Source organism: Felis catus, chromosome F1, assembly GCF_018350175.1.
Source record: "Felis catus isolate Fca126 chromosome F1, F.catus_Fca126_mat1.0, whole genome shotgun sequence".
NCBI classification, from domain to species: Eukaryota; Metazoa; Chordata; class Mammalia; order Carnivora; family Felidae; genus Felis; species Felis catus.
In genome coordinates this window covers 67,389,912-67,409,045 of record NC_058384.1, presented here as the reverse complement: position 1 = coordinate 67,409,045, position 19,134 = coordinate 67,389,912, and the positions used below count along the sequence as shown (strand labels likewise).

The 19,134-nt window shown below is 57.5% G+C and overlaps 3 protein-coding genes and 1 pseudogene across 5 annotated transcripts in view; 1 reads left to right on the top strand and 3 right to left on the bottom strand.

Annotated features, from left to right (window-relative positions):
- Nucleotides 1–941, bottom strand: part of ARHGEF2 (Rho/Rac guanine nucleotide exchange factor 2) — a 45,494-nt gene extending 44,553 nt beyond the window's left edge. Inside the window, exon 1 of the mRNA XM_023247171.2 lies at nucleotides 804–941. The gene's annotated coding sequence lies outside the window, so the exon portion shown is untranslated. The remainder of the gene's footprint in view (nucleotides 1–803) is intronic.
- A 3,064-nt stretch (nucleotides 942–4,005) lies between these two features.
- SSR2 (signal sequence receptor subunit 2) lies at nucleotides 4,006–10,362 on the bottom strand. The gene is made up of 6 exons (XM_003999630.6): nucleotides 10,213–10,362; nucleotides 9,634–9,788; nucleotides 8,421–8,519; nucleotides 7,681–7,789; nucleotides 5,579–5,656; nucleotides 4,006–4,534 (listed from the first exon to the last, which is right to left on the bottom strand). The coding sequence occupies exons 2-6, from the start codon at nucleotides 9,786–9,788 to the stop codon at nucleotides 4,424–4,426; spliced, it is 552 nt and encodes a 183-aa protein (XP_003999679.1). The 5' UTR covers nucleotides 10,213–10,362; the 3' UTR covers nucleotides 4,006–4,423.
- An 896-nt stretch (nucleotides 10,363–11,258) lies between these two features.
- Nucleotides 11,259–12,532, bottom strand: LOC102901097 (annotated as a pseudogene).
- A 3,389-nt stretch (nucleotides 12,533–15,921) lies between these two features.
- Nucleotides 15,922–18,145, top strand: LOC102901020. Of its 3 annotated transcripts, none has more exons than XM_045048937.1 (4): nucleotides 15,922–16,027; nucleotides 16,336–16,464; nucleotides 17,334–17,416; nucleotides 17,519–18,145. In XM_045048937.1, the coding sequence occupies exons 1-4, from the start codon at nucleotides 15,980–15,982 to the stop codon at nucleotides 17,916–17,918; spliced, it is 660 nt and encodes a 219-aa protein (XP_044904872.1). In that variant the 5' UTR covers nucleotides 15,922–15,979; the 3' UTR covers nucleotides 17,919–18,145. The 3 variants fall into 3 exon arrangements, with proteins under 3 accessions (XP_044904872.1, XP_044904871.1, XP_044904873.1); XM_045048936.1 differs by having other exon boundaries at nucleotides 15,934–16,090; XM_045048938.1 differs by lacking the exon at nucleotides 17,334–17,416 and having other exon boundaries at nucleotides 15,934–16,090; nucleotides 17,592–18,145.
- Nucleotides 18,146–19,134: the final 989 nt, after the last annotated feature.

The following is a 19,134-nucleotide window of genomic DNA, read 5'->3' as shown; positions in this document are numbered from 1 at the left end:
TTGTTGGCCTGCATTCAGGGGTTCAGGGCGCCTGCCAGCGGGCGGGGCAGAGAGGGTCTGAGGTTCAAAGGGACACACCTGAGAAGACTTTGGCCACTCAAAGCGTCCCAGGGAATTAACCCATCAGGTCTCAGGGACGGCCGAGCGCGGCAGGTAGAACAGGGAAGCCTTCGGCTGGTGGATGGAGTGGTCTGGAATCTGGGCGTCCCTAGCTCTCAGGCGTGAACTGGTGGCCCCTTAAATCTCACAAGTAATTTCCAAGGACAAAGGGAACTGGGTGAGGCCCTAGAGGAAGGAGGCTCTAAAGGAATGAGGGTCTCAAGGTTTTAGACTCACAGAGCCATCCTGCCTCCCATACCTCCCGAGTAAGAACAAGATAACACGATGACGTAATGGACTTTGGTGTCAGATGGACTGAGGTCTGAACCCCCAGCGCTACAATTTGCTTAATTGTCTGGGGTTAGTTATTTAACTTCTCTAAACCTCATCCTTAACATAGGGATTATGGTATGCCAACCCCACGCGATCGTAAGGATTAGGAACGTATATAGAGGGTTTAGTATCATCTGTCCCACCAGTGGGGTAAATTACTCTTGGCCGCGCCTGTGATTCCCGATTTACACACTGGCACCCTCCCCCAATGCTCTCTAATTAAAAACGGGAGCTGGCTGCAGCAGGCTGGTGGGGAAGCTGCGAAGGGTTCTGCGCCTGCCTGGGTGAGGACGGTTCTTGAGGAGCTCTGCTTCCAGGGGGACGCCCACTCGTGGGGGCGAGGACCCCGGGGAGGGAGGGGGGAAACTCACCAGACCTGGGAGATTTCCCAAAGACCGGGCCCTGCTCCTGCTCCCGGCTGGTGACTTCGGTACAGGGAAGAGCCCCTCCTCAGGGAGCCCCTCTAAGAACCCCGTCTAGCACCTCAGTGGGGGCGCCTCTCTTGGTCCTTTTAAGGGCACTGCTCATGGTCCAGAAGTTTGCATAGGAGACAGGGGGCCCTCCAGTCCAGGCCAGACCAGCCGCCTCTTCAACTGCCCCAGCCCTTCCCTTCCCCGCCCTACTTCAAACACCCTAGACCTTGCTGTGCCCAGACCTGTTTAACCCCTTGGGTGCCACCGTGGGTCTGGGGGTCCTCAGCACTTCCAGAACAAAGCACGGCCGCTGGACTGGGGCTCCGGTGGAAATGGGTACAAGGGGCCGAGTTGGGGTCCCCCTGAAGGGGATACTATGTGGGAGCCCCAGGTCCCGGGAACCTTCACCCTCTCTCAGGTGGGGCAGGGTGTGAGAGGGTGTGAGCTGAGGAGGGGAGAACGAGGGCATCCCAGGGAAGTCGTAGGCTGGAAACCTACTTGACAGTGGGGGCCTCCTGGGGTCAGGGAGGTCCTTTGCCCTCTCTGGAATTTGGCTTCCAAACTGCTGCTGCCGCTGCTGGTGCCTTTAAGAGGCAGGTTACAGCGGGGGAGGGGCGATTACTAGGGCCCGGAGGGCGGGCTTCCCGGGCTACCCGCTGGGCTCCACTCCCCTTCCCCATCCCGGCTTATGCGGGCTGACTTCCCCAGGGCAGGGGACACGCCCCTGACCTGGTGGCCCTCCGGGCCCTCCTCCTCTGGGCCCTGTGGCCTGGTGGAAAAGTCTCACCATCGGAGCCTCAGAGCCACCTGTCGGCCTGGAGTCCTCATCTGTACGGTGGGGACCTCGGATGCGCTAGAGGCCTCCTGCCGTGGGGCCCGCACTCCGCGTCCCTCCCTGATCTATGAAATGAGGGGATTACTTAGGGGATCCAGTCAGTGGGTCCCAGCTCTAAATTCCTCTAGGTGAGAGGGCGGCCTGTTCTCCGGGCTGGGCCCCAAACCCCGAGAACACAGGGGGACAGGACACTGCCTCATTTTACCGCGTGGGGTCCTCGGAGGTCCTCTAAGTAAACAATCTCGTGACATCCGGAGGACACAGGCTGTCACACAGTAAGTCCCAGAGGGCACGGGGCTGCCGCCTGGCTCCCAGGGGGCGGGGGCGAGGACTCGACCCATCCTGCCGGGGAACAGCTGTTACTCCCAACTTCTTGGCCATTCTTACACCTGCTCCCCGCGGACTTTCTTCAGCCGGAGTCCCGAGGCCTAGTGTGTAACGTGGGTGGAAATCTGGGCACCTGGCTCCTCCTGGCACCAGGGCGGGGTTTGCGGGTGGGCCGGGGCCAGCCGGAAGTCTGCAGGACATGGGCGGGGACAGAGGGCGGGTCTCAGCGGGGTGGAGAGGATCTGGAACAGGCTGACAGCTGGGTCACTATCTGTGTTGCCTTTTCGGGAGGAGCCCCTCCGGCTGGTACCCAGTCTTCAGGAAAGACGTGCTTCCTCTCCCTCCCCCTTGCAAGTGCCTGCACTGACTGGGTCGGTCAGTCCGGTCGGGGTCACGCCTCCGGGGGTGGTCTCCATGGGGTGGAGAGGGGCTGTCTGCTACTCATCTCCCCGTACATTTCCTCAAGCTCAGGGGGCTCAAGCCCAAAGCCAGCAGGTCCAGCTAAGTCTCTGTAGGTTTCAGAGGCTCTCTTTTCTCCAACATTCCACCACTTACAGGAGGCTCACATTCCATCCCGACTCCAGGGAACCCGATCTCTCCAGATGAAGTGTCTGGCTTTGGCCTTCATTCAAGGTGCCTGTGACACTAACTGCCCTCACAATGCTGCTCTTGTCATCTGCGTCAGACCTGGGTCCCCTACCCAGCCTCCTCCATAAGGAGGGCCAAGGGCCCGGGACAGTTCCGCAGGAAGAAGGCCCCAGCCTCTGGGAAGGCAGTACCTGCAGGAGTTGGGAGTCCCCTCCTCTGACCCAGAACCGCTCCCCCTACAGGTGGGCTCCTCACTGCCTTCAGCAGAGACCACAGGACACAAAGCAGTGCTCCCTCCTCCTAAGACTTAACAGTTTGCAGCCCCAGGGAGCAAGATGATGCCTGGCCACCCAGCCCCTCTCCCTTCCTACCCGCGTTCTCACCCCAAGCTTCTCCCCTCTCTCCTGAGCAAGTCCCAGGTCTCCCCCGGGGGGGACACAATGAACAAAAGCAAATATAGCCTCCTCGCCCTCTGACCTGGCCAGTCCCGGGTGTCCGAGCCGCAGCCCCTGCAGGAGGGAGGGGAGCTGCCGGAGGGCTACCCCATCTGGAGCCTCCCGTTGTCTCCACGTCCTTTTCATCCTTCCTGGGGCCCAGAGGCCCCGCGCGCACCGGCCTGGGAAAGGTTAAATCGGCTGGGCAGTCCCCCTGCTTCCCACCCCGCAACCCCCAGCAGAATCTAAACTGGGAAACTTGGTGGCGGGAACAAAGCGGGTGTTTGTTGGGTTTCCCTCCTGCCTGGGAGGCTGTTCTCGGACCACGGCATTCCTGGGTTGGCCCGAGTCAGCTCACAGCGGCTTCTCCCTGTGCTGCTGCAGCAGGAACCAGAGTCCTTCCGCAGGCCGGGCCTCCGGACACCTCAGGGCTGCGGCTCCGCTGACATTGAAAGGAATTCGAGTGAAGAGAAGCCAGTTCTTGGGGTGCCCGGCTAAGTCGGTGGAACGTGGGACTCTCGACCTCAGGGTCCTGAGTTCAAGCCCCGTGTTGGGTGGAGATTACTTAAATAATTGAACAGAAAAAGCAAGCTAGTTCTTAAACAGAGAAAGGACTAGAACCAGGCATTGAACAAGCTCTTCCAAGACCGGTCAGTGAGTAAATGAGACCAGCCTGCCTTCTGGGGCCCGAGAACAGCTGCTGGCGCGCAGACCGCCCTTCAGCTCACCCCTCACCCCGTCCTCCGGCCGCGGAGAGGAGCTCACAGGCAAGGAAGGTTACGGGCGGCACGTGGGGCCTGGTGAGAGCAGAGACGGAAGCAAGGGACGAAAGCAAAGGTGTTCAAAGGGGACAGACACCCCTGTGGGAACAGGACCACAGCCCCTCCAGCAAGGAGCAGAGCCCGGCTCACCTACCCGGGCGCGGGCACTTCCAGGGCCCAAGCTCACCCCGGGGACGGAAGAGCAGACACGGCAGTGTGGCATCAGTTTTTATTAGAAAACCCCATTTGGTCAGAGCTTCCCTGACCCAGAGCAGAGACCGGGCATGCCTTCGAGAGTCCCTCGGCCTTCACGTCGTCTTCCAGCCTCTTCTGGGTGGGCGGCACCACGCAGTCTCCTGAGCGTCCCTCCTGGACCCCTCGGAGTTCTCCCCGCCCGCCTGCCCGGCTCGACGGTGGGCACCCGAGGGCCTTTGAGGCTGGAGGCAAAGGAGGCGTCCCTGTTGGTACGGCTTCAGGATGGAGGGGAGGCCCCGCCCTTCGCTCTGCTTGAGAGCAGACAGGATCCAGGAGAGGGTGGCAGGGGCGAGGGGAGAAGAGACTGCATTCGAGATCCGCTTCGGAATCCGGAAAGCACCTGGGTCTCCTGGGGAGGGAGGGTCGTGGCCGCCCCACTCAGTTCTTCTTGGTCTTGGGGGTGTCGTATTTCCTCTTGCTGGAGTACCACAGCAGCAGGGGGATGCCGATGGACGGAAGCGTCATGACTCCAAAGGCTGCCCAGTCCAGCTGTGGAGGACAACACGGGCCTTGCTTACAAGTCTGGATCAGGGCACAGGAGGGCCGGGGAGGGGAGGGGTGGCGAATGACGAGACGGGGAGAGGCAGCAGTCCCGCCCCAACTTCCAGCAGAACCTTAGCGGAAAGGCTCCTCTGACCACAGGACCACCTGTCTTCCGAGCTGTGGAGCCCAAGGCCTCACCTGACCTGACCCAGACCGAAGAGAAGCTTCTCTCTTCCAGACAGCGTCAAGGGGTGACGCCCAGCCCCGCACGGACAGTCAAGCCCACACCTCCAGCCCCCTCTTCCACTCCTCGCCCTTGCCTTCTGCCCTCCAGCCTTGCACACCCGCTTGTCAGGCCTTCTTCTTTCCTCTGAGCTACTCCCCCTACACAAGATGCCTGCCCTCCTCTCCCTCCTCTGGCTGGTCGAACACCACCTCCCCCTGAAAGCCCTCCCCGACTCTGGAAGACTAGGTCAGATGCCCCGACACCCTGTCTGCGGTCTCGGTCTCAGCCCGTTTCTCCCGGGACTTGTTCTGAGTCCCCCACGGCCCTCTACCCCCTGGGAAGCGAGCGTGTGTCTCCATCACCTCCGTCTTCTGAGATCAAAGCACAGAACTGAGCGCAGAATTAGGGACTTCACGGTTATTCCCTGAATAAATACACACGTGAATTTCCTCAGTTGGCCTGTCTTCAAAGAACGCTCTCTGAGACCAGACCACAACAGCCCTCCTTGGCCTGCCCAGTGCGCTGCAACTCTCTGAATCTAAGATACTCTTTTAAGCCTCAAAAGAGACCCAGGACTCCAAGAGGGGACTCCACTCGAGGCTGAGTAGAGAAAAAGGGCAGGCATGCGGCTCGGGCAACTGCGATCTCACTGCCGGCACCACGGGGACATAGGACGTTTGCTGGCTGGCTGCGTCAGACACCAAAAAACACAGGTATGATGAGAACCCACAAACTACACAAATCTTCTAAGGAGACCAACAGCTCCCAGAACCAGAGGGTGTCCCTGTCCCTGGGGAATGGTACGGGGACTCGGCAGAGCTTACAAAATGAGGGGAGAATCTTCTATCAAACTCCCGCTGAGCCAGGATGCCCCCCTGTCCGGGGGCGCTGGTGAAGCCAACCTGAAAGGAGAAAAGAAGGGCATCAGGGCAGACCCAGTCCTTCTCACGTGAGGGGGGAGCAGTCCCGCCCACCCCAATCCTCAGCGGAGAGACTCTCGGGGCGCGGAGGCTCAAGACAGCTTCAAGAAGACGCGGAAAGGCTTCCGGACTGGACAGAGTTGGAGGATTCTTAGTGTGTCGCAAAGAGGAGTAAATCGGGAGCCAGGAGACACCCGAGGGGCCTTTTCTAAACAGGGGCCAGCTGCGCGGCCGCGATCGGAGCCAGTCCTCCCTCCTCAGGCGTCTCCAACTCGGAAAGAGAGGCCCACCAGCCCCCTGCAGGGCGAGGCGGGTGATGGAACGGCTTGCCCTTGGCAACCGCTCCCCCGTTCCTCAAGTGGAAATATGCTTCCATACTCACAAGTGATACGAGGCCCAAACGAAATAACGAGAAGGACTCTGAAAAGCACGAGGCCCCCCCCAAGGGCACGCTGGAAAGGGGGCTGGGGCTGCCCGCATTCCTGCCTGGAAAGCAGGCCGAGCCCTGCAAACAAGCTCGCTCTACAGGGGCAGCCGAGCCTTTGATCTCGTGTCTTTTAACCTATCAAACACCAGGTAGAACCAGAGTCCCACAGTAGGTTCTGAAAACAGAAAGGACACAAGAAGTGAGAGCTGAGCCATGGTTACAAGAGCCTGGTTCCACGTGGCTTATTAAAAAAATTCAAAGAAGCGCAGCGAGGCTCAGAGAATCTTAGGTTTCATTCCACGGCTGACTCCGTGAAGTCTCCGCCCTACTGTGCCCTCACCACGTAGCCTACGGGCCGCTCGTACGGTCTTGTCGGAGGCCTTCGTAAATTCAAGGCCTGAGCATTCGGAGGACCAGGACAGCGTCCCAATCTTCTCGGTGTCCCCAGGTCTTAGCGCACCACCAGGGCACAATAAATGTCTGCTGACCTTTTCATCAACCCATCGAAGGAATGTTTACTACTGACTTCCTATTACCCGGGAGAAACGGAGGGACATCTAAGACGAGGTCGTGGCCCGCAAGGGGCCACTGAGTAAGCTGGGGGTGGGGCATGGCTTGAGACCAACAAGTAAGAAGTACTGAGATGGCAGAGATCGACGTTCCTTCCGGTGGCCCGGACTGCGCGAGCTACTCAAGTTTACACGCGGCCGGCGAACGTCTGCTCGAAGAGCGAGGAGGAAAAAAGCACGAGGCGTGAAAGCAGGAGACAGACGCCAGGGCTGCGGCCCCCGGCTGGGCCCGGGGAGGGTGGAAGCTGAAGTGGGGGAGGGGGGACACTTCAAACAGAAAGAACGAGAGAGGGCAGGGAGGGCGGGGAGGCGCTTGGTCTCGTCAGGGCGAAGGGTCTGTGGGCAGAACGTGCCGGGAGAAAGCCGGAGGCAGAGAGCGTCTGGCTGCGCCACCAGGGCGCGTGCGGCAGGCATCTTCCAAGCAAGGGAAAGGGCCGGCGACGGCAGAGACCAGGAGTGATCTGCCGGTGCCCTAGGGCCCGGATGGGAAGGACGAGGACGACGATAAACTGCGCGTCAAGTGACGTGTCCCGGGTTAAAGCCAAGCAGTAGGCGTGGAGCGGAGGGAAGGCTACGGGGCTCCCCTCCCACCATTTCAACCGCTCCATTCTGGATCTTTATAACTTGAAACACATTCCTTCCTAAGGACAACATGCCCAGCTTCTGGTCCTTCTTTTTTTTTTTTTTTTTTTTTCTTTTTTAATGAACTTATTTTTGAGAGAGAGAGAGAGACAGAGTGCAAGCAGGGGAGGGGCAGAGAGAGAGGGAGACACAGAATCCCAAGCAGGCTCCAGGCTCTGAGCCGTCAGCACAGAGCCCGACGCGGGGCTCGAACCCATGAACCGTGAGATCATGAGGACGCTCAACCGACTGAGCCACCCAGGCGCCCCAGCTTCTGGTCCTTCTTACCTTCCTCAGAATTTAGTGAGGAAACGCCCTGGAGGTTTCCTGCAAGAGTTTTCAAAGGGAAGCAGACCTAGGCCGCATCAGCTAAGGTCCGGGCCACTCACCACGACAGGCCCGTCCTCCTGGGCCAGGTAAGTAACAGTTGCCGAGGTGAAGTTGAAGTAGCCGGCCTTGAGAGGACGCAGGACCACCGTGTGGGAGACGTTGCTAGCGCTGGGCGGACAGTTAAGGAAGGAAGAAAATGAGGCTGGTGTCGTAACATCCTTTCCGCCTGCGGACTAAATGCACCCTTCACAAAGGGAGCGGTCAACACACGGCGATTTCCGCCCGCGATACCCCGCGATGACGCTTATGCAGACCTCTTCCTAAGCCCGAAACGCGTGGGGTCATACGGGTCCCTGGCACACTCAACGTCCAGCTTCTTCACGAGTACCCAGCACAGAGGTTTCTGAAGGAACATGTACTACGGATGGGACACCGGCCACTCTCACAGAAACCGCCAGTGACTAACCGAAGGAAGGCTGAAAGCACAGAGTAAGAACAAGAAAACCCCAAGGAGAACACTCACCCTGACCAGAAAATCTAAGCGTCTACGCCTTCCCGTATTGTATATCATAGGGCCTCATAACCCAAACTTTAGGAAGCTCCTTTCCCAAGTCCACACTAACTCACACTCAGTTTCCTCTCGTCCCATCCTATCCAGGGAGGTGATGGACAAATGGCCACACACAGCCAGACAGACCGTTTGAAGGGACCTCACTGCGGCAATGCGTTCGTGTCATCCCCAACACCCACAGCCCCCACCCCCGCCCCCAGCCTTTGTCACCCGGCGCCAAGAGGATACGGGGCAATCCGGTCCCATTTGACATTGAGCATTCCAGAGACAATGCCAAAGTCCTCCGGAGGGAAGGAGTCGTCGGATAACTCCACATCTAATGCAGCACTGTAAGTGGAGGGACCAAAGTGGTTAGTATGTAACAGATACAAAGTTAATCAATAATTAGGGTGCTTGGCTGGCTCAGTTGGTAGAGCCTGAGACTCCTGATCTTAGGGTTGTGAGTTCGAACCTCCATGTTGGGTGGAGAGATTACTTAAAAACAAAACCTTAAAGGCAAACCATAAGAGACTCTTAAATACTGAGAATACACTGAGGATTGATGGGGGGGTGGGGGGAGAGGAAAGTGGGTAATGGGCACTGAGGAGGGCACCTGTTGGGATGAGCACCGGGTGTTGTATGGAAACCAATTTGACAATAAATTTCATATTAAAAAAAAAAACACCATAAAAAAAAAAAAGGAGCAATCAGGGGTGCCTGGGTGGCTCAGTTGGTTAAGCGTCTGACTCTTGGTTTCGGCTCAGGTCAGGATCTCACAGAGGGTGGCATGGAGCCCGTGTGTCTGCACTGACAGCAGGGAGCCTGCTTGGGATTCTCTCTCCGCCTCTCTTGCTGCCCCTCCCCTGCTCGCGCTCTCTCTCTCGAAATGAATAAAAAAAACATAAAAAACGAAATCTTTAACCAAAAAAGTGATCAGCAATTAAATCTGCCTGCTTGTCCTAAAATATCAGAAATACAGAAGACAGATGGGAATCACACCGAAACCTGGCTTCGTCGCACTAAAGAATCTCGGTCAAGGACTGGATTCTATGGCTAAGAAGCACCAAATATCCGGGAAGGCACAGGCCTAACTTCATTCTTGCCCCAATTTCCGTGTGTCTGTGTGTCTGTACACAGGGGAAGAAGGCTAAGGCTCGTGAGGAAGAAAAAACCACAGCGAATAAAGTTAAAGGGAGGGAGCAACGTGCTGAACCCTGAACGCTCCCAAGGTAGCAAAGGATCATGTGGGTTCGTTCTGCCTTCGCATCTTCCTCTCCTGGTTTGACCCTAGTTCTAGCTCCTCCCCACTCAGAAATTCTCCCGACTCAACAAAGTGGCCGATGGCCCCGGTACCTCACGTGAAAGCGGGTCCAGAACATCCGGTCGCTGTGCTGGTCTCTGGTCCCAGCCGTGAAGCCTGAGAACCCCGAGAAGTCCCCCCATGCGCCCCGGGCCGCCTCACCTCGAGCCAACATTGTAGATGTTGTACTGTAAGGTCAGGTCTCGCCCCTCCACGGCGTATCTGTTCAGCAGCGATTTGGAGGCCAGCAGCCGGGCTCCTTCCTCCGCCCGACTGACCGCAAGCAGAGCCAACAGCACGGCCGCCAGCAGCCTCATCTGCGGAGAGAAACGCCGAGCGGGGCGGGCGACCCACGCACGTCAGGACACCACGATCTTCCCGGCAGAGGTCCCTCGGCAAGTCCAGCTCGCCAGGGCCGCAGCCCCTTCCCCATCCGCCACCAGCGCGGACCCCGCCGCCAGGCTGCCTGTCCGCCCCGGAGACCCCGCCGCCCCCTCCTCCGCCCGGCCCCACGGGTTTCCGCGCACGCTCGAGGGGTTCTCCCTACACCCCTCCCCGGGGCCCCGCTCCTCCTGGCCCACATCCCTTTCGGGGTCCCTCCGGCCCAGCGGCCCCTCTCGGTGCGCCCTCTGTCGCCAGGAAGCCACGTCTCCCGCCGGCGCGCCTCTCCCGTGCCCGCCGTGACCGAGCGCCCGGCCGCCGCCACCCACGCCTCCGCGCCCCCCAGGGCTCGGCGCTCACCGTGCGCACCCCACGGGCCTCTCGGGGGGCCACCAAGACCGGAAGAGAGAGTCAGCAGCCCGGAGGCCGGAAGTGAGCTCAGCCGAAAACGGCGGTGTTCCGCGCGATGCCCCCTGGGAATTGTAGTTCGCGGCCAGGCCCCGCCCCCGGCTCTGCGGCGCCCGCGCGCGCCCGGAACGCGAGACGGGCTGAGGTACCTCCAGGGGCCGCGGCGGCCAGTGCCCTGCGGACCCCGCAGTGCTGGAGGCGGGGTCGGCGCACCGGCGAGCTAGGAACCAGGGGAAAGCTCTTTCTCTCGGGGCTACCGGCATCCTTTCTACTTCCAGGCGACAAACGAGGTCCTGCATCCAGGAAGTCGCCAAGCCCCGAGCTTCGAGGTGCCAGAACAGCAATCCTTTCTTCGCCGGCGCCACCGCGACCGCTTCGGCTCGTGCGCCTTACTGTTCGCTGTGTCCTTGCGGTGGCCGCCCTGTCTCGGGTCTCTCCCTGCACTTTTCCATCAGCTGCCAGACAGACGCCCCCAAACAGCGTTCTGGACAAGGCAGCCTGTGGGGTTCTGCAGTCGTGAATTCGGTGTCTGCCGCTCACGGGCTACGTAACCTGGAGGCAGGCGTCATTTCTGTAAAGCCTTGGTTCTCAGATCTGTAAAATGAGATAATTCCAGCACTCTCCAAATGCTGGAGGTCCAATAAGATTATGTATCTGAGCACGTTTTCTAGCACAAGTATGTGCTTAGTAAATGGTAACTGTCAACATTACTATTATTCTGTATCTCCACGGCAGCATTTCTTCATTCAGCATGCATTTATTGAGCCCCGGATTCGTGCCTGCACTGTTCTAGGTACCGAGGATACAGTGACAAACGGGACTGAGATTTCTACTTTCTGGGACTTAACATTCTTGTGGAATAATACACATTTCCTGTGTTTTAGCCTCCCCTCCACTTCCACCTCCCACACTAGAGCTCCTTGACAGGTTTCTGTTTTCCACTGCTTAGCGGGATGCCTGAGCACAGTCGGGACTCCAGGAATGAATGACAACTTCTCTACACACACCCTCCAATCTGCTCTTTGTTGTTGTCGTTTCACTTTTATTTCATGATCATAAACTTCACTCTGCAATCCAGCTAGTCGGGGGGGGGGGGCAAGGAAAACCCGGGACCCGGGAACTGCAGGGGGAGCACAAAGATTATATATGCAAGCAGATGGGGGCAGAGGAGTGCTCTCCAGAGCTACACAAGGAATGTTCCTGTAGTTAAGACCAAATACAAGTCAAATGTATTCGATTTGTCCACGGTCAGCACTGGTCATCTTCTTGCGGCTCCTGGACCCAAAGCACTCATGGCTTCCACGACGTTCATGCCCTCGGTCATATTGCCAAACACGATGTGCTTGCCGTCCAACCACTCGGACTTGGCGGTGCGGATGAAAGACAGAACCGTTCGTGTTGGGTCCAGCATTTGCCACGGACAGGATGCCAGGACCTGTGTGCTTCGGGATAAAATTCTCATCATCAGATTTCTCCCCATAGATGGACTGGCCGCCAGTGCCATTATGGCGTGTGACGTCACCACCCTGGCACATAGATCCCAGAATAATCCTGTGACAGCAGGAAGCTTTGAAACCAAATCCCTTCTCTGTGGTGCTCAGAGCATGAAAGTTCTCTGCTGTTTTGGGAAATTTGTCTGCAAACAGCTCAAAGGAGACACGGCCCAAGGGCTCGCTGTCCACAACAACTATGTTGAAGAACAAGGTGACGTTGACCATAGCCGGGGGGCATGGGCGGTTCCCAGGCGGTGTTGTCTGTAAGGCCAATCTGCTCTTGTCTTATCCATATCCAACCTATGGGTCAGGGCCATGTTCCAGTCCCCGCCCCCCCGCCCCCCTCACCCTCCCATTCCCCCCCCTCCGTCCCAGAAGCCTCCCTTGACTTTGCCAGACTACACTGCTTTTTCACAGTACCCCAGTTTAATGTTTCCCCCCAATTGTCTCTGGCCCGGAAAAGCTGCCTTAGTCGTAGGTGCTATTTCTCCGGGGTACACTTATCCAAAGGTCCTGCAGCGACGCCGAGCACAAAGGAGGTGCCGATTGCTGATTGCGGGAATTCTAATTCCTTCCCAGAGCATTTCTCCAGGATTGGAGTCATGGGAAGTGTGGGTGCTTTTGTTTCTCAGACTCAGCTGCACACGGAAGGAGTATATCTTCCCCATGTGCAGTCTAGATACCCTGCCGAAGGGCCGCTCTGGGTTCAGAAGAGAAAAGGCTCCATGTTTATGTGGCCCCTTCGGCCTCTGCCCCTCCAGCTGAGCCACTGGGTCCTTCACCGATACACCCGGCACTCATTTACCGAGCACCTGTCATACGTCAGTCAAGCACTGTGACGGCCATGGTGGGAAGTACAGAGTTAGGGCCTGGTGTCTGCCCCCAAAGAGGTTGGAACCTAGCTATGGGGTGAAATATACTCAAGGCTGGAATGAGACGGCAAATTCAATGTCAAGCGCCCAAACGAAAGAATAAACAAACAAAACAACAAATCAGCGGCTTCCCATTGTCCGTGGAATGAAATTCCCTGGTCTGACAGTCAAGACCTTTCACTGTCGCCACTACCCACCACCCTCTCTTCTTAGCCACACAGACCGCTCTCACTTGTCCACTTTCTCACTTTCAGGCTTTTGATCAGTGCAAGTTTTTGGCCCCCCCCCAAAATCACTTTAATTGACCACTTACGATCACCAGCCCTATGCGAGTTTCTGGGTGAACAAACACGTATAAGACACAAGGCACACTTGATGTGGAAGAGTTTGAAACTGCAGGGGGTTGGCGGGGAGGAGGACAGGTTCGTGGCGCTGTCCTCGGTGCTCTGAAGGAGGTTAGCGTGGGACTTCCCGGTCCTTGGTTTGTCTTTTCATTCTCTTCATTGTGTCTTTTTTTTGGGGGGGGGTATTTTTGAAAGAGAGAGATGCGGGGAGGGCGGGGAGGGGGAGAGAGAGAGGGAGACACAGAGTCCGAAGCAGGCTCCAGGCTCCCAGCTGTCAGCACAGAGCCCGACGCGGGGCTCGAACCCATGAACCGTGAGATCATGACCTGAGGTCGGACGCTTAACCGACTGAGCCACCCAGGTGCCCCTCACTGCGTCTTTTTGATGAATACGTTGCTTTGTTTTAATTCTAATGTTCTCTAAAAAGGCAGTTGACTCTGCCTCAGAAATCCTGCCTCTTGGTGCTTTGGGCTGTGGACATTTGAGAAGGAAATAGACACCCGACTTGTGACAGGATAGGATACTCCCATCCACTGGTTACCACAGGGACCTACGTCCAGTGACTCTGCTTCGCAACCCCCTTGGAATTGCACGCCCCATGTCCTTTCTTTCTCTAGGACCAGAGAAAACCTGGGAAATTGTGTGAATGGACCATTTCACCCCCCGGGACCCTGGCACATCCCACTGTGGATGGAAAGTCTCAAGACAAGGCATGGGTTGGTGAAGACACATCATCTCTGTCTACTTCTCCCCATTAGAATCTATTCTGACTAGAAGACTCTGGCAATCAGTTGCTGAGGGAAACGTTTCTGTTGAAAGACTTCCGGCAGAATACAGTTGCTGCCTGCCCTCCTCGAAGGAAGACCAAACCAACGTAGAGCCTTGTTAGACGTGCAGGGACCCGGGTGCCCAGAACGGAGAGGCTTGCAGAGCCCACGTGAGGCTGCCTAGGTGTCTCCTCTGGGTCACGGGTTCCATGCCCTGTTTCCCGATGCGCAAGACAGAGCCCAAGCTGCCCACCGACCTCTCTTTTGGGATCTGTAACAAGAGGGCGACCAAGGCAGTGTGTGGCGAAGCTGAGGAGGAAGTGGCAAGCTGCTTTTTGGCTGGTGGCCAGGCAGGTGTCCAGAAATAGAGCCTTGCTGCCCAACCCGGGAGCTCATAAACTGGCGGGAGGGGCCTTCTGTGAGCGAGCCATGCCAGTTTCCAAGAAGCATCCAGAATCACAGCTATGACCGTAATTCTGCCACATTTCTCTTTTTCCGGGTTCATTTTTTATTGCGGTAAATATATATCCAACATGGAACTTGCCGTTTTTAACCACTTAAAGTGTACAGTTCACTGGCGTTAAACACATTCACGTTGTTATGTGACCACATCACCATCCGTCTCCAGAAATTTTTCAACGTCTCGAACTGAAATCTGTACCCATGTAACAATAATACCCATTCCTGTCTCCCGCCACCCCCTGGCAACATCACTGCTTTCTGTTTCCATGAATCCGACTACTCTACGTACCCCATCTAAATGGAATCGTGCGATAAATTCATATTTTTGATGTTTATTTATTTTGAGAGAGAGAGACAGAGTGTGAGCAGGGGAGGTGCAGAGGGAGAGGAGACACAGAATCCGAAGCAGGCTCCAGGCTCTGAGCTGTCAGCACAGAGCCCAACGCGGGGCTCGAACTCATGAGCCATGAGATCATGCCCTGAGCCCAGGTCAACCGACTGAGCCACCCACGTGCCCCAATAAACTCATTTTTAGTTTACATAAGTAATACATGTTTATATTCTCATAGAAAAAAAATCAAATTCTGAAATAACGAGTATAAACGTCAGGATAAATATCGAGATGTCCAAGAAATGTTAACTACCTTATTTTTCTGTAATCAAACCTAGTTTCTATTTCCAGTCCTTTTTTCTACACAGTAGCAGGCCCTTAATCTCTGTTAGTGTAGGGGCTCCCCAGCCATTGTCTCCAGAGGTGTCTCTAATTTTCTAGAGGTCTCCTGTTGTGCCAGAGGCACGGTGCTTGGGTATCAATACTTTTCCTCCTTGGCATCCACTAAGACATTCGATGCTCTCTCAGGCTGTGGGTTCCTAGAAGCATAGCCACACCCCTAGCAAGGCCACACCCTCAGTCTTATCCAGAGGCTCCTCCCTCCCCCCATAGTGCCCCTCCCCCTTTCCCTCCCTCTACTTTCCCGCCTCTGGAGCCACAGGGGACTTGGCTGGGCTCTGCGAGGCCAATCACTTCTTCCTAGCTACTCAACCTCAGTTCTTGGTTCTGCAAGCCAGGTTGGCACTGGGTGAGCAGAAATCCTGAAGGGTGTCTTAGACCCCCTCTCTGAGCACACCCCGTGCCGGCCAAGAACAAGAACATTGTCTTCCATAACCACAGTAACATTATCACGCCCACGAAGTTTGACATTGACATAATATACTATTTTCTGAGGCGGAGTCCGTAATCAGTTTTCTCCAAAATGCCCTGTATGACTTTCGGAAGAATCTAGGATCCTACGAACACCAAGGGGCCCTTCTAAGTCCTTGGATCCCTTGGAAGTCTCAGATGCACCTGGCCACCGAAGTTTTGGGTGGACTATTTTCTACCTCTTGTTAAAGTTCTCTCCAGCAAAGGCGGAGTCCAGGGTGGATTCCAGAGTCTACATGAGCCGCGTCTTGATGCCCTTTGAGGTTCTATCCTATTTTCAGGTTTCGACCGCAGTCTCCCTCCCTAAGGCCAGTCCTCCTCCTGCTCACCGTGGTGGGGGTTGGGGAGTGAGGCCTGCAGCCCCCTCCCGCTGAGAAGTGAAGTAGGGGTCTGTGTGTGTGCAAGGGTGCTGTCTCAGCACCTCACAGGAGCCCTCCCGGGACCCCCAGGGGCCCGGACCCCACCCTCCCATTGCCACGACAACCACTTCTGTGAGGACATGAACACTAAAGAATTGTGGGTGTGGGGGGGGGGGCGCGGACACGCCAGAGCCTCATCACATCAGTGATCGCAGAACTTTATGATCATGAAGAAGAAAGAACACGTGTCCTTATCTTCCAACCCCAAAGTAAGGGGCAGGCTGGGGCAGAGGCAGGAGCCAGGACGGCTGATCCTGGCAGTCCTGCCTGCTGTGAGCTACTCCCTCTTTTTTGTAAAAAAAAAAAAAAAAAAAAAGTTGGGGGGCAGAGAGAGAGAGAGAGCGAGAATCCCATTCAGGCTCTGAGCCGTCGGCACAGAGCCAGACTCGAGGCTCAAACTCACGAACCGTGAGATCACGACCTTAGCGGAAACCAAGAGGTGGACGCTTAACCGACTGGGCCCCCCAGGCGCCCCGAGAGCTTCGGCCTCCTAACTGGCTTCTCCTTCTCTCCTCAGGAGGCCAGAGAAGCTGGGGGAGCTGCAGGGGCAGAAGATCCCTCCTTAAGCACCTTTGATGTATCCTTGACATCCATCTACAACCTCACAGATGATGTGGGCTACCAAGGGAGCCAGGAGCTGACCAGCGTGAGTACCCCACCCCGGGCCCCCCTCCCCTGGGGTCCCGCACCCCTTGCCCCGTACCACACTGGCAACTTACCTCACTGACCTCCTCTAGGAGGTCTTGCGGCAACCTCCCATATCTTCTCGACACCCTTCCAATTCACATCTTTACTAAACACGGCTCAGATTTACTCCTTCCGGAACAAAACACCAACACTGAGAGTAACTGCAGCTTCTACTTACTGAGAACTTCCCACTGCCTCCCTATCAGGTAGATATTATTATTATCCCTATTTTTCAGACGAGGAAACGGAGGCAAAGTCAAGTTAAGTGACCCTCCCAAGATCGGATAAACAGGAGGCAGAGACGCTAGGGTCTGAGCTGTGTGTCTGAGCCGAGGTATCACACAGAACCGCCTCCCCCACTGGCGGCCAACATTTACGTGCCGCGCAACGCACTCGGTATAGGAACTTAGCTCTTGGTTTATTTGAGAGAGGCTTTAAATGCTAGTTTCTGTTAGCAGTGACTGACACAATACATTGCTCATATTTAAATGCTAATTTTTAAGAGAGAGAGTGGGGAGAGGGGCAGAGACGGAGAGACTCCCAAGCAGGCTGTCAGCGCAGAGCCCACGTGGGGCTTGATCTCACTAACCCTGAGACCATGACCTGAGCCGCAATCAAGAGTGGGACACTTCACCGACCGAACCACCCAGGCGCCCCAAGCTGCTCACATTGAAAGTGCACCGTTTGGTGTGCGGACGTGTACGTACTCGTGAAACCATCGCCACAATCAAGATAATAGACGTATCCGTCCCCCCCCCCCCCACCAAGTGTGAGCAGCCAGGGGGTCCAGAGCAGAGTCCTTAGACGGCTGGTATCTGCCTTCCATAGTGGGTCTGTATGAAACGAAGGCACCTGCCCTGGGACCCTTGGAAAGAGGCCAGCTGTCCACCTCGCGCTGGGATAAGCCTGCGGTGAGGTCCGGGAGCGTCCACCGGGGGGCAGGCTTCCGCCGACGCCCGCGGTCCAGGCTCGCCTCTGACCTCAGGGCTTCTCTGCCTCCCTTCCCCCCTCAGACACGAAGCCCCGTATGTAACGGGACGGGTCAGTGGAGAGCGCGCTTCATCCCCTGCTCTCGGATTCCCCAAGGAGGAAGACCCCGGCCTCGCTCGGTCCAAGAGGCGGAAGCGCAGCAAGGTCGCCACCGTCCGGCCGAGGAGGGACAAGGCGAAGGACGAGGACGCGGACGAGGAGGACGAGGACGCCGAGAACGAGGGGCCGCCCCGGGCCGCGCGGTCCCCGAGGGTGCGGCGGAAGCGCCACCCGTCCTCGCGGACGCGCCCGCTGCGGCAGGAGCACCCGGGCAGCTCGGAAAGCAGCCCGAGCACGCTCACGTCCAAGAGCAAGTCGTCCCGCTGGAGCCTGGCCGGCTTCGGCCGGTACCTGTGCAGCTGCTGCGACCGGCGGCGGCGGTAGGGGGCGGGCGCCGAGGCCGAGGCGGCGGGGGAGGCCGGGGGCGCGGGCGAGCCCCCCGGGGAGGGCTCGACCCCGGCCCCGGCCCCGGCCCGGCCCCGCCAGCGAGCACCGCACGCAAGAGGCTCCCGGGAGCGCGCCCAGGGACCAGGAGGACGGACAGGATCATCCGGCTCCCATGTAAATAAAGCAGAGTTTATTTTGGGGCCCGGAAGGTCCTAGCCTGATGATTGCAGGTTTGTCTCTAGATGGACTGCATGATGGACGGACGGACGGACGGATGGATGGACGGATTGGGGAGAACGCGCATCCTCTTTCTTCCTCCCCACCTCCCCCCCCCCCCCAATCCCCGTGTCTCTGAACACTTTCTCACCCTTTCCAGCTCCGTCTGAATTTCTGTCTCTAATGCAGAGGCCTCGGGAGAGGTGACGAGGCTTTTGAAACCCTGGAAGGACTGGAGCTCCAAGAAGGAGGACAGCAAGGGGCCGGAGGCCTGAGGGGACTGACCTGGAGCCCTCTTGCTACAGGGTTTCCCCTCCAGAGTTCTGCTCTTCTTCTAGTGACTCTCAGCTCAAAGCAACGCTTTGGGCTTCGCGTTTCGCAAACAAGACTGCCTTAACGACAGCCGTCCGCTAAACAAGCCTGGCCTCTCAGGCTTCCTTCCTCACCCGAGTAACAGGAGAGGGGCCCGGCCCTCCAGAGCCCCCCACCTTGCCCCTGCCCGGCAGGCTGAGGGTCCAGAGGGCACGTCTGCGGCGGGGGAGACACAGCCCGCCTCGGCTAGGTTCCCTAGAAGCGGAGGCCGTGAGGAAGCAGGACGGGGCAGAAAGAGGGCGGAGCAGGGCTATGGCCTTCTCAGTCTTCCTCGCCGCCCGCCGGGGTCTAGGGAGCTGTGGCGCGAGAGTCAGCCCACAAGATTGGCAGCACTTTTGAGGCATATCAGCACTGCGGGCTGCCCGACGTTGGGGGGGGGGGTGTGTACCTTCCCCAGCAAGGCAGCTCTGGGTTGATGCAGGGTCACTGGCTGCGAGCTGTGAGCAGGCAGCCCCGAAGGAGCCGGGCGTGGGTGCTGGCCGGCCGCGGGATCTGCCCGGGGACCAGACAGCGACCGCTAGCAATCACTGAGCTCTGTGGTATTTCCCAGTACAGATTTACCTTCAGTAAATGCCGCACGCGTGCATGACAGCAAAGTGCATCATGGCGAAGTGCGTAAAATAAA

Bases quoted from the DNA above. Each gene is read 5' to 3' on its own strand.
- SSR2 (XM_003999630.6), bottom strand. From the start codon at position 9,788: ATGAGGCTGCTGGCGGCCGTGCTGTTGGCTCTGCTTGCGGTCAGTCGG. The intron at 8,520-9,633 runs GTGAGGCGGCCC...CTCCACTTACAG, and splicing joins ATCTACAATGTTGGCTCGAG to TGCTGCATTAGATGTGGAGT. The intron at 7,790-8,420 runs GTATCCTCTTGG...CTGTCCGCCCAG, and splicing joins AAATGGGACCGGATTGCCCC to CGCTAGCAACGTCTCCCACA.
- LOC102901020 (XM_045048936.1), top strand. From the start codon at position 15,980: ATGATCATGAAGAAGAAAGAACACGTGTCCTTATCTTCCAACCCCAAA. The intron at 16,465-17,333 runs GTGAGTACCCCA...TGCCTTCCATAG, and splicing joins GGAGCCAGGAGCTGACCAGC to TGGGTCTGTATGAAACGAAG. The intron at 17,417-17,518 runs GTGAGGTCCGGG...TTCCCCCCTCAG, and splicing joins CGCGCTGGGATAAGCCTGCG to ACACGAAGCCCCGTATGTAA.